The sequence below is a fragment of the Manacus vitellinus genome, unplaced genomic scaffold, assembly GCF_001715985.3.
Source record: "Manacus vitellinus isolate BGI_N305 unplaced genomic scaffold, ASM171598v3 scaffold_0_pilon, whole genome shotgun sequence".
Lineage (NCBI taxonomy): Eukaryota > Metazoa > Chordata > Aves > Passeriformes > Pipridae > Manacus > Manacus vitellinus.
In genome coordinates this window covers 48,480,520-48,503,656 of record NW_021938789.1, presented here as the reverse complement: position 1 = coordinate 48,503,656, position 23,137 = coordinate 48,480,520, and the positions used below count along the sequence as shown (strand labels likewise).

The 23,137-nt window shown below is 35.5% G+C and overlaps 1 protein-coding gene across 1 annotated transcript in view; it reads left to right on the top strand.

The window, feature by feature from the left end:
* The window catches only part of CCSER1 (coiled-coil serine rich protein 1), a 337,176-nt gene that overhangs the window by 276,769 nt on the left and 37,270 nt on the right, over positions 1 to 23,137 (top strand). Inside the window, exon 7 of the mRNA XM_018072931.1 lies at positions 8,107 to 8,190. Coding sequence (XP_017928420.1) covers positions 8,107 to 8,190 — 84 coding nt within the window. The remainder of the gene's footprint in view (positions 1 to 8,106; positions 8,191 to 23,137) is intronic.

Below are 23,137 nucleotides of genomic sequence, written 5' to 3'. Positions count from 1 at the left end.
ACGTTTTATCAAGACTGATAAATTTATAGTGCTTCTAAATACATTTTTAGTTCATTTTTAGGAAAAGAACAGTATAGTTATACAAGTCTTGCATAAAAATACTTGAAATATTCTGATTTAAAATGTAGAGGGATTTCAATATCTATAAAAAAGCCAAACAAAACCCAACCCTTGATATTTCTGTTATTTTATGCAAAGAATTTTATTTCTGCTTGGCTTAGTGCATTGATTTATCTGTTTATGTGGTAGCCTAGAAACAGTGAGAGCGGTTCTGTATTAGCATGTTTGTTATGGTAGTGAGTGATGTATTGATTAGACTGTACTGTCTTCTATACTGGACAAACTGGTTGGTATTTATAGTTGGTATTGTATTGTCTGAGAAGACTTAAATTCTGTAGTATCTTTGTAGTTATGCTATCATAGGACAATTATCTTTTGATAGCTGAATTGTGTTAGTCTAAGTTACTTGGCAAAGCCTTTCCTGTTTGGTTGTTTGCTTCTTTTTTCTCAAAAACTCTTTAAGATTAACAAGTCTCACCTTTTGTAATGACCATAATATCAGTCTGGAAATCAGATTTTCTATATATATACAAAGTTGATGATATTCGAAGATTGATGTAACTGCATAAAATTTTCCGTCAGAATGTCCCATTGGTTGAACAAAGGTTTATTCTCAACTGAAAAATGCATTTTTGTTTAAGGTCAGTAAGTCATGAGTATGCAGTTTGTGAGGGAGTCACACTGAATGTATAGTCTAGTTAAGTCAATTGACTTTATACATGTGTACTTGGTGTGAAGTGTGTTCTCTGTAATTCAGAATCTATTCTTTCCTACTGATAGGAAGAGATAAAACTTCAGTATTTGTAGAGAAGCAGTGTGTGTCAGAGCTTAGTGTACTAAATGGCAGTAAATGAAGATATACAAAATTTTTTATTTAGAGAAACAAATCTGATTGTGTTTAGCAAGTGTGTTAAAGGCAGGAAATCCTCATGTTTTATATGTGCAAATTTTGCATAAAGTGTAGCAAGGTGTTCTGAAATATCAAAATGAATGACAGCTGTGCATCATTTTGCTATTCATTGCTATTTTCTTTAAAGGGTCAGTAATATTATACAGTGTGTTTATTTAAATATTTGAAAGTCTTTAAGCAGTAGCGAATTAGAACCATTAAATATAGTTTGAGAAGACATCATGTTCTCTACAATACATCTTCATGATATAAAAATAAACTGTGGTACCTCTGGGGTCTCGTTTTGTCTAAATGTGAAAGTCTCTTTCTTTCCTGTGTTACAGCTGTGGATCTAGTAAGCCTTTTGGAATGAGTTAGATTGGTGTAAAAGTACTGAAAAAATTACCAAAGCAAAGGTATTTGTTATTTGCACACAACATCCATATGTGCAAGCATTTGTATATTTGATCCTAAAGACCTTACTGGAATTACACGTTATTTTCATAATTATAACCTCAAGCAGAGCTGGCTGGATCTCTTCCTTCTTATTCTCTTGAGAGGATTTAATAAGATTACTTCTGTTAATTCCAATGTGCTTGGAAGATCTCAAAACTTACTCATTGTTTCCCTCCCCAAATCATCTTCAGCAGTCTAAAATTATTTTTATATAAAACAGTAATGGTAAAATATGTATTTTGTCTTGTGATTATTGTGTACAAGATGTTGTTTTGTTTCCTCACAGCTGGAAGAGTTGAAGTCACTATTTCCTAATGCTCCCCTTTTCCTCCTGTCTGAAGCTTTCTTGTGGTTCCAGAAAGCAGGACAAAGAATATTTTAAAGCTTAAATGTTGAATTCAGCCTAAAATAATGGAAATGTTCACATTTTCAAGCTGATAGTAGAAGACTACAGTGGATTGATAGGAGACTTCAGCTCGGTGGCCTGTGCTTTTTTGGAGCTAGAAGAAATTTTTCTATTCATCCCAGCGCAGCCAGGATCCAACTGGGGCTCATTTTGTTCTGTTTAGGCAAATGAGATTTTGTGTAGGACATTATTCTCTGAATATGAAGAAATACATTTACTGGTATGGCAGTAATGAAACTTTTACAAAAATGCTGCCGTTGGCAGATATTTTTACTTTACTTTTTTGGCCTGAATGTTTTTTGTCATTCTACTTGGCAGAAAGAAACTGACATACCAATAAAAAAGTGGCTCCATTTCAGTTCTGAGTGAAATTATATTTGTACAAAGTTATAGACAGATTCACATGAAAGATCTATATGCATTACATGATTAATAAGGTTGTTTGTATGTAAGAGTGTGAACAGGTTTTGGTTTTGCTGATTTGGTTGGTACTAGGAAAGAAAATAGAAATGAATAGCTTACTTTTTCCCTGATGATAATGAGAGTTAATAGAATATTAAATTGCTAAACATTATGGTTGCAAACAGACAAAACCCCACCCTGATTATAGAAGGTTTTCTACAAGTTAATAAGTGCAGTGAAGTCTTCCAGAGAATTTGCAATGCTGAAAGAAAATTGATGGTTGAAGAAGCACTCCTGGCAAATAAGATTATTGTGGGGAAGAAGAAAAAAAAGTGTTTGTTTTCATATAAATAGATGCACCAGTAGCACTGGGAGAACTAGTCCAAGGGATGAGTCTTGAAATGCTAGTTTAAGATATCTGGGAGTAGTAATGTAACAGCACAGAATAAGAAGTCTCTTCCACTAGCTACTCATTTGAAGTATGAAACTGATAGGAGAAATAGTCAAACTGCTAAATCTTGCCTGTTATCCCTTTTTAGTAAAAGGATAGAGGGAAATAAGATGACAGGTTTTTGTTTGTTGGAGTTTTTTTAAAAGTTATTTTAATTTGACTTTCTTGATGATTAAATTAGTAGAAACTCTTCTGGAAAATAGATTTACTTGGACCGTGAATGAATATAATAAAGGGGGGAAAGCAGACCTGACTTCCTGAGATCTTAATCATAACAGAAGTCTACTGGAAGAGTCATCAGCATGTGAATAAGGATGATCTGTTTTTGTAGTTAACTTAATTTCCAAAAACTTTTAACAAGGCCCTTCATCAAAGGCTTTAAAAATATAAGAGGAAAATCTTCTCTTGGATTAATGGCAGATGAGGTGTAGAGTACAAAAGACATGAGTAAGTAGTCATTTATTAAAGGAAGAATTATATTTCTAGATGGTCCAGAGTAATCAGAATTAAAATGGGGTATGAAATGTTGCAGAAAGATTTCATCATACTAAATGATTTAAAGATGAAAGGCAGTTGAGATTCAATGTCAGCAGACACAGTGGAGTACCCAAGGGAACAACAGTCCTATTTTTCTAAATGAAGAACGAGAACTTCTAGACATAGTTCCTCAGAAAGACTTCCTTAATAATTATTAAAATTAAAAAAAGAAGTACATACAGTTGAGCCATTATTCTTGATAGTTCTTACAGCATTCTTGACGAATTAGGTAGAGGGACATTGTTCCCAAAATTTGTTTATTCTGAAGCTTCTGACATTTGACTTTAGGTTTACAAAAGAGTGCTTGATTGTGTTTTTTTCCCCTTCTATACAAAACATAGTAGATGAGTGTTTTTCTTTCTATAAATCTGTGCCCTTAAGATTTATTTTAAATAATTACTTAGAAATTAATCCAAAGCAAAATATCATAGTGCATTGTGTGAATGGATGGCTCATCTGCTGCTTTAGTGCTACATGGAACCCTGTTTACCTGGTTTGAATGAATGATACAGTGCAACTAGAAAAGGTTGTTGATAGGTTTTGACCAGAGATACAGAGTGTCTTATGTAAGGACAAAGATATTTCTTAGCTGTAAACAGAGTGGACAGTAATTATGCAGGAAGCATACAGACTTATAAAACAATGGAAGGTGTGGAGGAGATGGTTAGGAAGTAGTCCTGTCTTTTCTTAAGATAGGAACAATTACATTGTTCCACAGCAGGTTGAGAAGGAAGGATGGGGGGATTTGTTTCACTCGGTTGTTTTCTCTTAATGAATGTGTGATTTATTTAGGGATATCACCAGAAGATGTGTCATACTGTGTGTATGAGTTCTGACCATAAAGGAAGAATGAGTGAAGTGGTTATATTGGGAAAAATACATTCATATTGCTTGTTACACTCTTGGCTGCTATTCATGGTTTCTGCAGATGAGACACATCTTCGCCTTCATCTAGTATGATCATTCAGTTTTATGTTTTGCTGTTTATTAGTCAAGCTTCATTCCTTTAAAAGTAATGCTTTTAATTATTACTCTGAAAAAGAGCAAATTTCAGCTGTAGTAAAAAAACAAACCAAACCAAAACAAAAAAAAAACACCAAAACAACCAAATTAATTTGTCCAATCTGCATTTCTGAGTAAACATACATGTGGATCACTGTGAAGAAAATATTATTTATTTAGCTCTAAGTTCATAAATGTCTGAAGTTAAAGCCTGCATAGCCTACATAGTCTTTTTGATGCTACTTTCATAGTAAAGTATCAATTGAATTCTAGTATTTCAACGGATATAGCTACCGTAATTTGTCCAGTAAAATATTTATTGACATGTTCCATGCAATTGAACTTAGAACATGTTATAATATTGCATAAGGATTTTTGGGGGAGATTAAGCACCTTTATTTATCAGTATAAGATCAGGTCCCCTGCTCCCCAAGCTCCATTTGATTTCCTGATCAAGAGATGAAATAGAGTTGTTCCTTTAGAAATATGATTTGAATACTGAAACTGTGTGGAAAGAAGATGTACAACATGTTCTGATATGACTGTGGTTTCCTGCTTAAGGATTTTACTGACCTGTTTTGTTCCTACCAGAAAAATAACTTGCAGTGAGGCTCTGCTTGTGCTGGGTCAAGATGGCCGTGGGAGATTTCTCTGAGTTGCCTGTTAAGCTTTCTAATAGGAACTTCTGAAGCATGGACTTTCTCTCACCCTGGTACTGGGCTTAAGCAGCATCTGGCAGGGCAGCTTGACGTGAGAAGCAGGAGAGTTAAGTGTGACCATTGCCTGCAGTCAGCGGCTGCTCTTTGGGAGCATTGTTGGGACTCCAGCCAAGACTAACTGGACTGGCGCAGCACCAGAACAACAGATGAGCCAAAAAACCAAAATCAATGTGCTTTGCACATGTGAAGAAGTGCAGCCAGCCAAATAATTTCTCTCTTGGTGTGATTGAAAGGAATTGATACAACAGATATAAATTGATGCAGTAAGTAGAGCTAGAGTGAGCACAGAAAGGGAAAAAGTCATACTGTGTACATAAGGTGCCATGGTGGACATACATCAGGGGACCAGACCAGTGAATTCATTTTGACACCATGAACCAAATAATGCAGGTTCGGGCTCTCTGCCTTGTGCTAGTATCATTAAGACTTTCATTAAAACAAGAGTAACAATAACCCATACAACTACTCATGATCTGACAAAAACCTCGTTTTTGAAAACACGGTCTGTAATATCTAGAAGTCTACTCATGTGTAATCTCAAATAGTAAGATACTCTTACTTATATTAAAACTGGGTGTATCAATATGATACACGTTAACACAAGTGGGGTGTCTGTTTGGAGATAGATAATGGTGCTACTCTACAATTTTCATGTAAGATCCACAAAACTACTTGTTGCTTTTCAGCTGTCAGATATTATAAAGTGAACCGTAAAAGATGTCCACAATCCTGTACATAGTCTATACTCCTATGCTGTTGGCATTAAAATCCTATATACTTGTGTTTTCTCTGAATGTTCTAGGCAGGTATCCAGAAATGGATTAATTTTGCCATATAGATCTGGTGTATAAATTAGAGGAAGCTTCAACTGTTACATCATTTATGTATCTTTCTGGACCTAGTATCCAGTTTTAAATTTCTTAGTTTGATTTGTTCTAGGATTGTTTTCTTAAGACACTACATCCTAAGTAATTGCTGATTTTTTGTGGTACCCTAAGTTGGCAAACAATCTGTGTAGCATCTGAAATTCAGCACATTTATCAACTGAGTTTTATGATATTCTAATTTTATGGTACAATTTTGAAAGCATATTCTTATTAGTATCAAAGGAAAAGCAGTACATTTATCTTCCGTGATATTTGGTTAGTTCTGTTTATAGCCCTTTGATTATAGTAAGCACGATATGCCTATTTGTTCTGAAGTATGAAGAAGTATAAAGTAAGTATTCAAAATGGAAATTATTATGCTTTTTGGCACTTACACATAACCTACTGCAGCTGTCTTCACACACAGAACAATTTGTCATCTTGTGACCTGATCTGATGAGAAACAGATTTGCTATTATGTTTAGCATTTTCCCAAATGGACAGAATTAAACTAAAACAGGAAAATACTAGCATTGAGACGTAGCAATCACTGTCACAGCTGATGACTGAAAGTAAGTAAGAGGATGATAATCTGAAGAATATTCTGACCATAAACATGTACGATAATAACAGCAGATCCATAGTGAACTTGCAGCTAAATCGTGATTTTTTTTTTTTACAGTATCAGAGCATATAAGTGAAGAAAATGATAGTCACTGCTTTTACATTTTTTATTAGGTGCACTTGGAATTTAGACTACAAACCTTTTTGATTATATTTAATAAAAGAAAGTAGTTTGAAGATGCACAGTTTTATTTACAGATCATGCTGTGTCTAACAGTTCTCTTTAAGAATGAGATGTTAATTGACTTCTCTTTTTATCAAATATTTCCAGAGTCTTGGACAAACCTGTTTTATAAACATGGTTACTGCAATGGAGAGCAGAATTCTTATCCTTTTTTCATAATAAAATAATGAACAGCATTCATAAAAATAATGAGAATAACATTATAACATGTAATACTCTATGTAATATGTAGTACATATCATTTATTAAACTCAGCAAAATGGCCTCAAAGCTACAGTGTATACAGGAGCGTAGATTGAATTATTTGGACTGATGTTTTCATAGCATCCATGTTCTCATTAGACTGATAGCCTTGATAAAATATTGATATAAACTCATTTTGCAGGAGGATAAGTAATCAAAACCACATCAGTACTGACAGAGTTCAAGTTTATCACGCTTGTTATACCCTTTTGAGTCCCTGAACTCTACATGGTCTTAATTTCTGCACTCTTACACTTGTTATTAGCTGATAACTAGAGGTCCAATTTTTTTTATTTTTAAACAAAGTGTTGTGTAAATACCAGCAGATTTCCACAAGTTTTCTTGTTGTATGGCTTTTATGTGTGGTTTTTTTAAAATATTGATACTCCAAACCATTAAATTTCCCAAACTAAATATATTTCCATGGTAGAAGGATATAAAGATAGAGATCTTAAGTTACATTTATATGGCCAGCCAATTGGCTGGTTAGTTTCTTATGTCTTTATTACTCAACAGTGCAGTCATTTAATTTGAGTTTCTTCTCTTGGGTGTTTATCAGAACAACACAAAGCTACGTGATCGATATTTCTTCTTCAGTTAAGGTGTTCAGATTTACATGAACCCATTAAATTGCCTGTGGACAGCTTGCAGACTGCCTCATGGACCTGGGTTTTGCTACAGTTTTAGCTATTAGATTCATTTTCATGCAAGTCAAATTGAATTCTAGTCAATGGTTATGCTGCTAAGTGGTAACTATTTTCTTTTCTCCCCTAGTTAATACCAGAATTGCTGCTGTTTTGGCTGGTGTGGGACAAAAGATGTATGCATGCTTTGCTTTTCCTCTGGATGTCTGTTGTGCTTTCTTTTTCATCTCTCCAAGATCAAGAGCTCTGCAATAATGCTTCTAAATTGATATTTCTCTAATGTTGTTTTGTATGATTAAAATTATAACATTTCATAGCTATTCCTTAAATGAAAAGGAATGACCTGATAGGATCTTCAGTAAAAAGGCTTAAAAATCCAGAAAACAAAGAAATGGACTTCTGTGAAGGGAGCTATTCACATTTTTGTGTAATGTCTTTGGATGCATTAATTTGTTTATGAAGCAGCTTAGAAAATGTTATTGAAAATACCACACATGACAAAGGAGAATTGAGTTTCATTATTTGAATGTAATTATCTCACACTGTGTGAAACAGCCTTTTCTTGTCAAGAGCAAAGTAAAAGTGTTAAGCCTATTATAATATCTCTTTTGATGTTTTTGTAGGATGGAATAAAAGATGAATGCTCGGTGCTGAAGCTGCAGCTGAAGGAGAGAGATGAACTCATAGCCCAGCTTCGTGAGGAGCTGGTAAGCAGAAGAAGCAATCTTTTTTTTTTTTTTTTTTTTTTTGTGGGTGATTTTGAGTTCATTTACCTGATAATGTCACTCCAAGAGCAGAAATTAAAGAAATACAATTTCACACCCTCTACAGAGTAGCTAGCCTAAGGCTATGCTAATCACATGGATAAACACTGATAACACTGACTGTACATTTCTAGGGACTTGTCAGCCTCTGAAGTGGCTATCTAGATTCACTGCTAGTAGAAGTTTCTTTGAAAAGATTGTGTTGACAGTTGTCTTGATCAGAGGCAGATTAAGTAGCACAGCACTGTATGCATATGCCAGAAATCTTGAAGGGCCATGCACATGCCTGATAAATTGTCAGTACTTCTCCCATGAGCTGCTTTTCACACGCACGAGATTGTTCAGTAGAAAATGAAATGCCTTTTTTTTAATCCATAATGGATGTCTTTACATAAAATAATAAATATTCTTACATTTACTGAACCTTTCCATAGCATATGGGCTACTAATTCTTGACTACTACCATTTTAAGGATAGACAGAATACTTTCCAGTGACTGAAGGAAGTAAAATACCTGATATAGAAATTAAAAAAATCAAACACATGAAAATGCATTTTATTATTCTATTAGGCTGTATTAACAGAATTTTAAAATTTCTTTTTTGGTGGAACAAGGATGTCTTCAGTATTTTTAAAGAAAGGAAGAGCAATTTTTTACCTCCTTGTTCACAGAGAACTGAAACGCTCTGCAGAGAAAGCGTGTAGGGTCACCACATTCAGGAAGGCATTCAACACATACATTCCTTCTATGAAAGCTGCAGGTGTGCAGGCACCTAAGATTTTTTCTTAGCACCCTTTGGGATATGGGATTGTTTCCTTAATTAGATCTTAATTAGCTGATCTACCTCAGGGCCTTTTTGTGCTTTTCTATCTCATGCCTCATGGCTAGCTCAGAACTGGAACAGAATTAATTCAGGTCTATCTATTTTTGCATCTTTTATATGTTCACTAAAAACACCAGTATACTTTTATGCCAAATAGCTTATAAATAGCTAAGTTTCAAGTTGCATGCAAAAAATGTAATGCTGCTCAAGGATGAAAGATTTCTTTGCTATAGTAACATCTGCAAAATAAATACAGGTCATCAATATTCTTTGTTTCATATTTGGCTACATTAAGAAATGATATAGTATGTAATTATTATCTAAAATTAAATGACAAAATGGGACACGGGGTACATCAAGCTTCTGCACAGTCCTGGAGCATTAATTTTATATCAGTCAAGTTCAGAACATATGCTATTTAACTGGTCGGCAATTTTGTCAACGTGAAATTACCCTGTGTTGATACAGGGAGCTGTAGCTCATTTGCTGTTAACTGTTGTCAAAGTTCATCTGTATATATGTCAGTCTCACAGGGAACTGTCATAATAGACAAAAAAACTATAACTTCCTAGGGCTATGAAATAAGGATATCTGTATGATTGAAAGTAAGTGTCATGGATTTAATGCATGATTAATTGACTTCAGTTTTGACACTCTAGGACTTGTAAAAGGAGTGCAGGTGAGATTCCTGAGACCACATTTAGTCATTTGAAATTAAGTTTTGAAAGGACTCAATATATTATCTGATTTACTCCTATTGTACTAAATAAAGAGAGACTGGAAAATGAATATGACTGAAACTACTTTCAGTTTAGAAAAAAAAAGTAGTGGGTGCCCACAGGATTGGAAAAAAAAGGATTTTTATTTTTTTGTCTGAGATACCTAAGTACAGTCATAAATGATTTTTTTTTAATCTCTACTATGTCTTCTCCTGCAATAAAATTTATCTGTAAAAAGGTGGGGGTTTTGTTTGTTTAAGGGTACAGTGTTGTAAGACATGCCAGGATTTCTAGAGCAGCTAGAATTAGTGGCAGTCTAGTAAAAGAGCTCACTTAGAAGTTGTGCCAGAACTGAACATTATGACAATCTTCCAGAAACAGTGTGATTTTTATCACATTGTCAGGATCACTGAACTAAAGTCTACTTTTTGAAGGACCTCAACCATCCAGCTGGGGAAGTACCCACTCAGCTTAGGCATGGGCACTGTCTAAGGTTAGGTGGCTATGAAACAGCGATTTCCAATGACATTTTTGATCTTGAGCATCTAAAAAAGGCTCAGTATGGTTGCAGCAAGCCCCTGTTGTTTCTCTGTTGCTTCTGATGAGCCTGTATGAAGCTGATGATGCAATCTGAAGTCCTCTGAAGAGAAGCAGGACTTCGGTCCTTCTGGACACCACCACTTGCACTGCATATCCAGTGCTCTCTTCCTGGAGGTGCCCTGGGCTCTGCCACCGTGGCACTTCATGAAGTTTGCTCTTGATTGTGTGAGGTGTTCTTAGGAGCTGCATGCAGTGGACTGTTCAGGAACAGCAAGCTCTCTTTTCAGAGCTGTTAGAAATGAGTTAAATTTAAAATGATTGCTAGAAAATTCTGATAATGTTTTCTTTGCTTACATAAAATTGGCCAAAAATGATACAAAGCATGCTTTAATATTCTGCAAATGCTATAGTTACTTATGTGTTTGTAAGACTGTAAATATTCAGAAAGTGAATGTTTACAAAAGTTAAGAGCAGTAATTTTTGGCTAATGAAACCGTACATGTTTCCATGTCTGCAATTTATTACAGGCTTAGCACTTGATGGATAACTACCATTTTTATTCTTGTATCTTAGGGCAACCCATGTTCCACTGTCATTCTGAATATGGAAATGTAAGATTTGTAAATACAACCTACCTATCTTGAAATTGTGGCATCATGATGCTAATTCAGAGATAGCACATAAAAATTGATTTGAGTGGGAGTCAGTTTTGTACTTCTTGAGAAGTACATGGAAATCTGTACTTTCCTTGTTATTTTCCATTAAGTTGAATGCTTGCATGTAGATGTAAACCCCTTGGTTAATTGGCTTTACTGCAGAACTCTTCAACTAAACTAAAGTGAATTTCAGGTAAATTTTAGCTCTCCAGGAGCTTTCGCTTCTTTCTTTTCTCTCATTTTTCTGGCGTTTCCTAGTTACCTTCCCCTCTCCTCTTGGATATTTTTTTTAACTTTCAAATAGTGTAAAGAACTATTTCTGCCTCATTTGAGTGCATTATGAAGGAGACCTTGCACGGAGCTGAGGGTGGAAAATGTCAAGGGGGAGTGTGAGCTGGCTTGCTGTAAGCTGATGAAAGTTCAAAACACCTGAAACTGTTCTCTCTTGTAATTGTTACCTAGCTTTTTAAGGGAGAAAAAGATTAATACTCTGGGAATGAAAATAAGGGTTTAGATGCTCAACTACAATACTGAGGTGGAAAGGATAAAATGCAAGGAGCGATCACCTACCTCTGAGCAAACAAAAAAGAACACATAAAAGTAGTCTCTTGCGAATTTTTTGTTTGTTCTCTTTTTAGTGATTATTTTGAATTGACTCCCTTGGTCATCAGAAGGGTGTCTGTTTGTCTTTGGAGAAATAAGTAGGGGTAGACAGGGAAGTGGGATTAATTCCTCTAAGCTCCCATTATCTCCTGAAAAATACCTGCTTCAGAAATTGAAGGAGGGTTTGTCTTCCAAGATGTCAGGTGCTAAAACCTGCTTTAAGGTTCCCTGTAAAGGTAAACCTCAGCAGAAACTGAAAATTTGGGTTCAAAACATCGCTTTGTCTCAAAGCTCTACTCATTTGTGAAAATATTATCTTATCTAGTAAATCAAAGAAATTAATTGTATCCATTCTACAGGGTTTGGTAATGGAGTCATTTATGTGCTCTTATTTTTTTTTTCATTTTTCTCTTTTCTTTCTCCCTTCTCCACCCCCCCCAAATTAGCCAAAATAAATGAATGTCTTAGTTTTCATTGGGCACAAAGATGTTTGAAACTTTGGCTGTCTCATGCCCAGCTCTACCTGTAACTGCATCTTTATGTACGTTTTCCCAAATCGATCTTTTTCCACTGCAGTGTGAGCACTTAGAATGACTTTAAGCAGAAAATATTTTCATGGTATATTGGCAAAAATAACTGACTGCTGTTTACAGTAACATTTATTCTATTGCTGTCATTGGTACAGCGACATTCACACTGAAAAATGAGTGTTAACAGCATTATCCTTTCAACCTTGATTCCCTGTGTAACTTGAGTCATGTGTCATGTGCCACAGAAATAAAAAATGCAGTGAGGCAGTTTGAGTGGATTCTGAGTAGAACTGGAGGCAAAGTTAGGTCAGGAAATTAATCCCCCTTATGGCCTAGCTGTTGGAAGTACTTTTCTGCTGTGGAGGTGGCTCTTTATCAAGTATTTAGACTTTTTACATTTATGGAATAGCTAGGTACAGTGCTAGCTAAGTGGGCTTTTCGTCAAACTGTAGAAGCTAATCCTTTAGGACTGGATATTCCATAAGACATAGCTACCTGTTTGTTTTTTGGTTTTTCTTTGTCTTTTCAAATCATAAACAAGCTCTACTTCCTTGCCCAAAACTTTATGTTAAATGATTTGAGGAGGTGGGGGGCTTGTACTGTAATTTGGGGGAGGAGGTGTATATGTGTGTGGTTGTTTTTGGGAGGGAAGTGGGGTTTTTTGGTTTATTTGGGGTCTGGGGGGGGTTATGTTTGTTTGTTTGTTTGTTTGTTGCTGTTTCCTAAATATAATGTATTCCTGGAGAGCAAGAATGATGGCAGGCTTAGCTGTTTCTGTAGATCGATTTCAATAATGGGCAATTAGCCAATTGCTGATGTTTTGAAGTATCATGAAGATGAGTACTTGTTATTCAGCTTTGAAGTGTAACAGAAAGCCTTAGATGCGTTTGAATCCTGCTGATGAACTGTTTATGAAAAACACTTAGGTTAAGTGTAAAAATCACCTTATGTAGTTATGCCGATACAGATCCCTTCAATTTTAGTCTTAACATCACAACTTGTTTTGACAGGCAAATAATGAATTTTTTTTTTAATGAACTTGTGGTAAAATAATTTTTTTTAATTGTTAGGAAAAAGAGAAATTTTCATTAGTCCAGGCTATTTTCAAAATTTGAAAAAAGTTGTCTTTGAAACGTTAAGGCAATCACATAATTCCCATTCAAAAGGAATAAAAGTCCTTATGTTTTTAAAAAAAGTAACCTAAATTAATTGTTACACTGATTATCCATTTTTTCTAAATTCTGCTGGTTTGTAGTGTTATTACATGTTGGCTATTTTATGAGAAGATATTATAGACCTTTGTATGATTTACATAAGAACCAGCATTTGTAAGTACTTTCAAATCCTCCTACTTCCTCATATTTAGGAAACATTAGGAGTAGAAAATAAATAGATTAGGTGTACTTAAACATTATTAAAGTATCAACCTTCTTCCCACTTTTTTTACAGGCGAATTAATTGCTTGTATTCGAGAAAAGGCTTATCTTGGCAGTAATTACTCTCTGAATCAGTTCCATAAGACAGACATGAAGTGTTAAAATGGCAATATCCTATAACACACAACGAGGATTAGGCTCCAATTCCTCTTTACACCAGGCCCTTGATGAAAAGCTGCCAGTCAGATAGGATCTTTAATATTCCTTGGCGCTTGTGGAGGTGATTCTGCATATGAGTTTAAGTCTACTACAAAACATTTTCCTATTGTGGTGTTTGGCACAGATAAAATATTACAGTAGCATTGAGTAGTGTATTCCTGGTCTCACTGAGACTCTGCTCATAAAAATAACACTGCAAAAATGAGCAAACCTGAAATAATAAATTTGCTCAAATTGTCCCTTGAGACACAGTGCCAAGGCTTACCCTCCTGTAATAGTAATGCGCTGTGTATGCTTGTCTTCAACAGGAGTGTCACTTGAGTGTCACTTGTAGACAGGTGACTTCGTGAGATGTGCACTCATTTTCCTGACAGGCCCTCTACTATAATCAGGCAATTCTGATCTGGCCTTACGCCAAAATCTTGGAGAACTTTAATATTTGATCTATCTGAAGGACAAAATGTAGGTCTCAATTTCACCTTTTTTTTCACTTCATTTTTTTAGCAAGTTTTAAGTCTAGTTAAGATCTAAAGGTGGCTGACAATTGAAGGTCCTTTTGCAGTAGGCATATTCAGGGAGGGGTAGGCTTTGCTGGTTGTGCAGCTGTTTCTTTTCAGTTTGCTACAGGGGACAGAAGCCTTTTGGTGATCTTAGAATGTTTAAGTCATTAAGTCATATTTCAGTCTCTGATGGTAAGCAAAGGAAAATCCATATGGTTTTATAAGTGCTAGGAATAAAGGATATGATGAGGTCAGCAAAGAGCCAATGTGATTTTTGTATAGTTTAGATTGCTCAAAATTCTATTTTTTTTAATTTAGTTTGTGGTTTTCATATAAACATGCACACATAGAAATATATATATTTACAGTAATACATGCATTTAGAGATACACAGAAACATGCACGTATTCACACACAAATGCACATGCTGTCTCTCGTTCAGTGTCTCCTTGGTAGTTACCTTGCACTCAAGAATGGATAACACTTTATGATAAAGAAGGTTGTAGAAGGAAAGCTGGCGAAAAATATTGAAATTCATTGTTGCTTGACATGGCCCAGTGTCAGTGATACTAGATGAATTCTCAAAGAAGTACTTATGTTTGAGCTGGCATGAAGGTGACTGCTGTCAGTATCATCTAATGGAATGTGTGTATGTGTATGTGTGTTTATAAAAGCATAGAGGAAAGTAATGTTGCTTAAAATCAAATACACATATGCTGAAAAGCTTGTTTTTCTTCTGAAGACCAGCAGCTTCATTTGTATGACTTAACAGCTTCAATATGTTGCTAAAGGCATGTATGTGTGTGACACATTTTTATTGTAGTTGTCTCATAAATGCATTATCCTCAGCTCTGCACTACGGTGTTTAATGAATCAACTGGTAGTGTTATTTCTTTCAATAATTAATTTTCAGTTTGGGGAAATACTTTTAGGATGTTTCATCTGTCTGTGTAGTTCACTAAGGGTTGATAGGAGGATAATGGGATTTTTTGCTTTTTTTTTTCCCTTCCTCTTAGTTATAGTTTAGTGCCTTGTCCAATTTCTTTACCATACCTGAGCATGATTCACAGAAAAGTCTGTGCATAAACACTGGTGTAGCAACATCACAATGAAGAATCATCTGTATTTTAATGGCAGAATACAGTTTTTCTTTACATTCTGGTGAAGTTCTTTAAGGAAAGAGTGTTATGAGGTTTTCATCCTCAATTAATATTGTTTCATTCACTCATGGTATATTCATGTCTAGAGGTGAGGTTTTACTGGCACTTTTCCTCCTGTCAAAAGAGATTTTAAACTCAGTCACGTTGTGGTTGCTGTGGCCAAGGTGGCCACCAGTCTCCACTCATGCGATCCACTGTGTTGACAAGCAGCAGATCAGCAGGCATTACCCAGTTTGTCTATGTGAAGCTTTAGCTCTGAAATTGAAAAAAGGTATTTCTGTTACCCCCTCCAGTTTTTGGAAAGCAAAACTGTCCTTTTCCATAGCTGTTTCCCATGTTTGGGGGAAGTGAATTAAATAGAATGAAGTATTATTGATCTTCTGTGTTTGAGTAGCTAATCATTATCTTGCATGTCCTCTGTTATCTCCGTTATTTTTGCCAGCGTAGGTGGGAAGGATGCTGGTCCTAAAGAGCTACTAGAAGTGGCCATTTATCCATCCATGTGTTTCAGAGAATTTAGATAAATGCCTTTTTTCACAATATGTATTTTACATGAAGTGGTAGGTTTTGGTCATGGGGTCAAGCCTTTCTTCCATCCAGATTTTTAATGCTCCACTTTGGGTTGGTCTTCTGCTGCTTTGATTTCCTACATCTTTCTTCATCTTTTGAAATATAGTTCCCTTCTTTCTATAGAATCCACAGAGTCTGCACATCTTTTAATGTTTTGTCCATGTTTTATCAGTTCTTGATCCAGAAGCTTGTTTGATACCCATTTCTAGTTTTTTGGGTGAAGGCTGCTACTGTTTTCAAGCTTTGACATTTGTACTGATGTTCAACTGTAATACCTTTTGACTCCTGATGAGATTTCTTCAATATCCCAGTGCAACAAGAAGGGAATGGATTCCATGGCAAAGTTTTCTGAAATGACCTGCTGATTACCCTGTATTTAAGCTGGGTGTTTGGTGAGGTAGGCAGGGGTCTGTACAAATGCTTCTTCATCCTTCAGGGAGGAGGCAGGTGACTGAAGAGCTGTAATGCTTTCATGCTGAGTGGTAGTAAAAAGTGCCATCATTGATAAAAAAAGTGTGTTAGAAGACTATACACAAAAACCTGAGTAGTGTCCTAGCAGAGAACTGGCTTGCAGATTTCTACTTTCATTGGCAAATTCTTTCCAAAAAATATTGCTCAGGTAATCTCCTTTCATATTTTGTCTCCCTTGATAGTTTAACTAGATGAACTCTTTATATACCCTTGTATCTTGATTAGAAGACAATAAAATGATTGTATATGGTCATAATCAGAAAATCAAATAAAAAACAATCTCACTGACTTTTAGCCGCATATTACAGTTAAATTATAAGGAGAAAAAAGGCTACTGGTTAATAGTAAATCAACTTAATCTCACTCATACATTTATTTGGTTTGTCTGGGGTATTCAATTCTGAGTATTTTTTCATTAGATTAATCTATATGGCTACTAAAATAGACGTAATAAACTATTTCTTAATATTCTTTGTTGACTTCAGAATATAGAGTGAAAATATATCTTTTTGCATTTGGTTGGTGAGGTGTTTTTTTTTTCCGAGCTGTTGTTCATGAATTATTCAGTATGTTTGAAATGTACTTAACGTATTTCAACGTTTTCTAGTAATAATGGAAGACATTTATCTTACACTTCCCAATTTGACTTACAGATGATATTGTTTTTCTCAAAGGGAGCTCTGGTGATTTACCAGAAGAATAATAGAGTTTGCAGGCTGTGGTATTTATCAGAATTCGCTGATTATTAACACAGGATTTTATAAAACCAGACTTTCTCACAGTGTGATATTTGTGTTGCAGCTTAAAAATGAGGGTTGAGAAATAGGATACGGTATTATTCTGGCTTTAGAAAGAACAAGTGGAGCTGTTCTGCTACTAGTATGGTGATGAGAAGGAATAAAAATAAACTTATGTGAACTTGCTTCAGTCTGGTTGGTGTGGTTGTGGTGGAACTCAGGTTAATAGGCTAAAAAAATAAAAAGTGGAAGTAATTAAAGGGTGATCTAAAGAAGCAGAAGAATTCATTCTGGTTTTTTAGCTGAACTGTGTTTATCGTTCTGCTTTGAAGAGCAGGGTGATAGGTTCTAAACGGAAGGGTGGTATACAGAGGAGGATTTTTGGATTGTCCCTAGATCCACCTTTTGAGATCACTTCAACCAGAGGCATGTTCAGCCTGTAGAACTTGGTGTGCAAAGGATCCTCATTTAGCCAGTGTGAATAAGAAAGCTGAGATAATTTTCTGGAATTTTGCAGAATTCATTTTGTTGCATCTTCAATTTATGGAAATGGAATTCAGTTCTTAAGGGACAAAGATGTTTACTCTCTTTTCTCCCTCAGGTTCAGAACCATTGGGGTGATAAGGGTAGAGAAAAAGGAACTGATGAACCACCAGTAGCTTAGAACATCTTTTCTAGTGCTATTTGTCAGATCACCGTCAGTAATATATGTCTGTTTTTCTTGATTTGACCTAGAAATTCATGGACCATTCTGCTTAGTCAGCAAAATTTAAGAAGTATCCAAGCAGAGAGCTTTTTTCACATATATTTATTGCAAAAATCTGGTTTTTCGCTGAATCATGTAGGCAGATTGAGAGGGAGAGAAAAAGCTGGTTCTTAAACAGTAGGGCTTCAATTAACTGCTGTGTGCAAATGTACTTAACCTGTAGGAAATCGGGAAGCTGCATGTTGCGTGCTTGTCTGTTTGTCTGCATAGAAAGAACCCTAAAAGTGTGGCAAAGACAAAGTTGTGTCTTTGATAATTCCGAGAATCAGTAATAAAACATGTCTGCAGAACATGAAGTTTTTTCTTAATTCCATTTCAGCTTTATTTTTCCTTTTTTATTAATCTTGACAATTTTTTTTCATTATTTGTGAATTATTGAAACCTTCTATATACATGAAGTCCCTAATAGGGAGCTTAATGAGTCAGGGAGGCTGATCTGATAAGGAATACATAAAATTTGGCCTGAGAAGTACTAGAAACACCAAAAGACTAGCAGTGACCTTGTAGCCCAGAGAGTTGTTGATACAGGCAGTCAGTTGAATTGCAATTCTGACTGTGAATAGCGCTGAATGCACTGAACACTTTAAGTTTGGGCTTAAATGTGCTGTGTTTGCCCAATTGCTATGTTCAGTTGAAAAAACCTGAGATAAAAGTAGATAAAAAGAAAAGTTTTATCTCTAGAGAGATAAAAAAATAAAAAGAACGTTGTCCTGTAAGACCAGTTGCAGAGCATAACAAATAGATGCATAAGTCAATTTATTAGCTCTCACATCTTTGATACATGATACATTATATCATACATTCTAATATCATTTGAGGTTGGTTTTTTTTTTTGTTTTTTTTTTTTTTAGGAACATAAGCAGGTAACTTAAAATGATGGGTAATTTAGGAGTGAAGGACCAGTGCTACCTCCTGGCTCAAAGTAGCATTCACTTCGAAGTTAGACCCGGTTGTTCAGAGCGTTTTCTCACCGTGTTTTGAAATTTGCCAGGGATGGAAACAATGCAGCCTCCTTGGTCTAAGCAGTCCTGTGAAGGATTTTTTTTCTTGTGTCCAGTAGGACTTTCTCTCATTGCAACATGAACTGTTGCTCTTTGTTTTCTCTGTGTCCATCTAGGAAGGCTCTGGCTGCTTCCTCTGGCTTCTATCCTGTTTGATAGTGGGAGAGAGCAAATAGATCCCCTCTTTGCCTTCCCTTTTGCAGACTAAATATTTTCTTTAGCCTCTCCTTTTTTGTTTGATCCACTATCACAGTGGCCTGAAATCTCTCCAGTTTGCATCCACTTCTCATACTGGGGCACCCTAAACAATGTGTTTTATTTTCAGGTGCAGCCTCCACAGCACTGAGGGGTAATACAGTTCTAGGCAATTTCTGTTTGCGTGCTTGGCACAGGAGCCCAGCATACTGTTAAATTTCTGACCTTAGTGTCTAAGCATGAGTCATATTATTATATCATTATATATAATATAGCAAGAGCTTTGACTCACTGTGAATTTGAACTAGAGTTGATCTAATGACTTACAGGTAAAGTGCTTCAATGTTTATGCTGTCTAGTATTCTCCCTCTTAAAATGTGAGCAACTTACCCATGGGGAACCTTTTGGGCTGTGGTGTGAGGTTTGGGAGGCTGGGATTTTTTTGTTATGTCACCCCCCACACACACGTATCTGTCTCTTATAGGGATAAAAAGGTTGGTGAACATGAATTTGACTTTTCTTAAGCAAGGACTCTAACAGTGAGTTTGTATAATTCAAGTGAAATCTAGTTTAAGGGTAAGCCATATAAGTCAATATCTGAACAAGGCATATATTTCTATGAAATCTCTATGTGGACACTGGCGTTTGAGGTAATCACACAAAGTCTCAGTAGAAGATATTCTACAGAGCTGAGAACCCAGTACTGCCTCTGTTAAGTTAAATCTTCAGGAATGCCTGAGAAACTACATTCAAATGGGATATATCTTTAAGGAAATAGGATATATTTTTAAGAATAGGACTTCTAGGAAAAGAAATGTGTGGAAAAATATTTTTCATGTCAAGGATATAGAATAAAGCTAAAATATATGAAATTATGAAAAAATCATGAGGAAGGAGTGTGTGTGAGTGATTACAGCTCAGAATTTCAGTACTACATGGGACTATGTCTCAGATGAGCAGCAGACTTGAGTTGCCCCATGGTACACCAACTAGATGTTTTTGTGCTTTGTCTCAGTAAGAACAGAATAGAATTACTCCTTAATTACTCTTTCTTCCTCTAATAAAATACTGAAGACTTATAGGATCTCTTTTCAGAGCAGATTTTTTCTCGCTTTCTTTTTCTACAGCTTTGACCAGTATAGTTTGTAAAATTTTTAGGTTGGTTGTTGGCATAGATTTTATCTTTATCATTTTAGTCAGAATGCATGAATAGGCATGCATGCACTGCTCCAAAAAAAAAAAAAAATAGTGGTTATGTCTTGCTGTTCTAGTTTTTGTGATCATCCTCCTTCTTTTGCTCGGAATGTTTTGTAGTTTAATCATTTTCTGACTTGATATAATTAACAGAAAGGACATCCCAGGCTAATAGACTTCATCAACACAATTAGGTTTGTTTTAGAAGGGTAAGGAAGCTATTCACCTCTCCCTGGAGAACTGCTGCCCAGGTAGCTGCTAGTACCCAGGAAGAGATTTTGGTGTGAGGTAACTTTTGGAATGTTATTCAGGTTTTTGTGTATACTTACACTAGTGTACACTAAAAACGTCAACAAAAAATGTTAGCAAAAGTTTGCTCATTTAGTTTGCTGAACATCTCTTCACAAGTAACTGTATTGTGCCATACATCTAACTTATGGGACAGCATCTTTAAAGGGATCCTAAGGGCCTCAAATTTACAGGTTTCAGGAGTTTAGATCTGTGAATTCCTCAGTAATCACTTAGTAATTCTTGGTAGTAAATTCAGGCTGCAGAATTAGAAGTGTTTATTGGTGAAGAATGTTAAAGTAGTGTCAAACTCCATTACTTGGCATTTCATTATGATTTTGACTCTTTTTGGTATAGCACTATTAATCATTATCATCACTCTTTGTGTTTTGTGGTGCTAGAATCCTTGTGATTCTCTGCACTGATGTGAAAAAATAAAATATAGAATAATATTCCAGTGCCCAGTAATGTTGCTAGTCTCCCACTAGGCACTGGGTGAAGTAGCTCCTGAATTATACTATAAATAGTGTTACATTTTTCAGAAGGCGTAGGAGTAGAATTTTATACTTCTGACTAATTAATGAAATTGAGAATGATCATGCACAAGGAGACATCTTTCACAGCTCATCTGTTTTTTTGCTAAAATGAGTGAAAATAGATATCCTTCCTTTTTCTGTGAAACATCTGCTTTGGTTTTTCATATGTAATTGTTGTGAGAGAATTATATGAACAAACTTGTTCATGGTTCTTTGCTGTTAAAAAAAGTGTTTAACAATCTCAGTTATCAGGTGTACATCAACTTTACATTAGAGTTGATTCCCTATTGTGTCTGCTTTGAACTTAAATGTGCTATAGAAAACACGTTGATAGCATCCCATTCATGTCTTAGGGTTAGAACCACATAATCTCTTATTCCACTGTAGGACCTGAAGTAACAATGCAATCCTTTTCTCATTCACTTATGCCAGCCCCAGAGTAGTTGTTTTCTGTTTCTTGCACAAGGTTGGGAAGCACCTTAAATCATGCCATGAAAGCTCTCATATGTAGGCTTCATTCCTGGCAACTGTCTTTGTTTGCATTAATACCTGGATATGATGTTTAGCAGAGGCAAATTTGAAGTGAGAGATTGTCTACCATAATCACAATTAAGCCATTTTATAATGTAAAAAAAAAAAAAAAAAATTGTAATTTTTTGTGACATGCTTTTTCTCTGCAAAATTTCAGTGTAAAATAAGAGAAAAGAAAACTCTAATTTCTGTTCATGATGATTTATTTGTCGATAAGGACTGGGTCTTTAGCAGGTAAGTGTACCTAGATGATGTGCTGATGAGGTGTGCTGATTTACAGCAAGTCCTGTCATTTAATGCCTAAAGGAGAAAATTGTAAGTATCCATTTTGTAAGAGAGTGCTTCATTTACTTTACATGCTTTTGATGGACAGGTATATTAATGTAACACCTCACATGTAAAGATTGTTGGCAACTTACTTTGTCATTCATTAGATTGGGTTGTGCCTTTTGATTTAAAGATGATTTGTGTACTGCACTGGAAGTAAAAGAGCTCAAGAAAGGCCAGTGTTAACCAAGTTACCTGCCTCTCTCTGTGATTTATGGTGTGACCTCCTTAATCAAATAACCAAAAAGAACAAGGCGTTACTTTTAAGATCAGGCTGGAAACGAAGAAAGGAAAGCGTTGACAATACCATATGCTATCTCACACACACACACACGCCCACACACCCCCTTGTCTGCTAGAAAATTGAAAGCTAATCTTTCTGAAGTAAAATAGCAACAATGTTTCTCAGACTTCATGGGATTAAAATGAAGAAAATGAGAATAATTTTGAAGGTTTGGTAATTCTTCTTGTTTTCTGAGACTTTTCTGGTTTATGGTAGCCGAAGGACGCAATAGCAGCTACAAGAGTGCAAATCTCAACCAGAATGGGAAACAGCTTTTAGGGAAGACTTGAAAAAATCATGCTAGAATGCTGTAGAAAATTTCTTTTCACAAGGTCATCTGTTGAAGGTGATTTTTACTGTCCTTTTCACTGCAACTGCTGTGAATCCTGTAATATTTTTACCACCAAGAGGAATCAGAAATGCATTAAAACATGTCCAAGCTTAATGAAACAGAGGTAGGAAATACTTTGAGAGGGGTTTAGACACTAGCGCCAGCTTAAAAGGGTGTTTCAGTTGTTCTGGAAAAAAAAGATTTTACCAAGTCAGAAGAACTTAGCCTTGACAGAGGAGTTACCAAAAAGGTACATATGGTACAAATTTTGTTTTTGTGAAAAGAAATTGGGTGCTACTTCTATTGCAGGCTTTCTTAGTGATGAGAGTTACACGTATTTATGTCCATCAATTTGGGGGAGGATTAGCAAGAACAAAAGAAAAGATGTTTGTGCTCTTTGTGTCTTTCACTTACCATGGTCATCCAATGGTGGCTCTTCCTACCAACAGTATTATTCTCTTCATTACTTTGGTAAACTAAAACTTTATTGTCAAGAAAAAGGTATTTTCTCTTGGGGCAGAGACAGTTAAAGG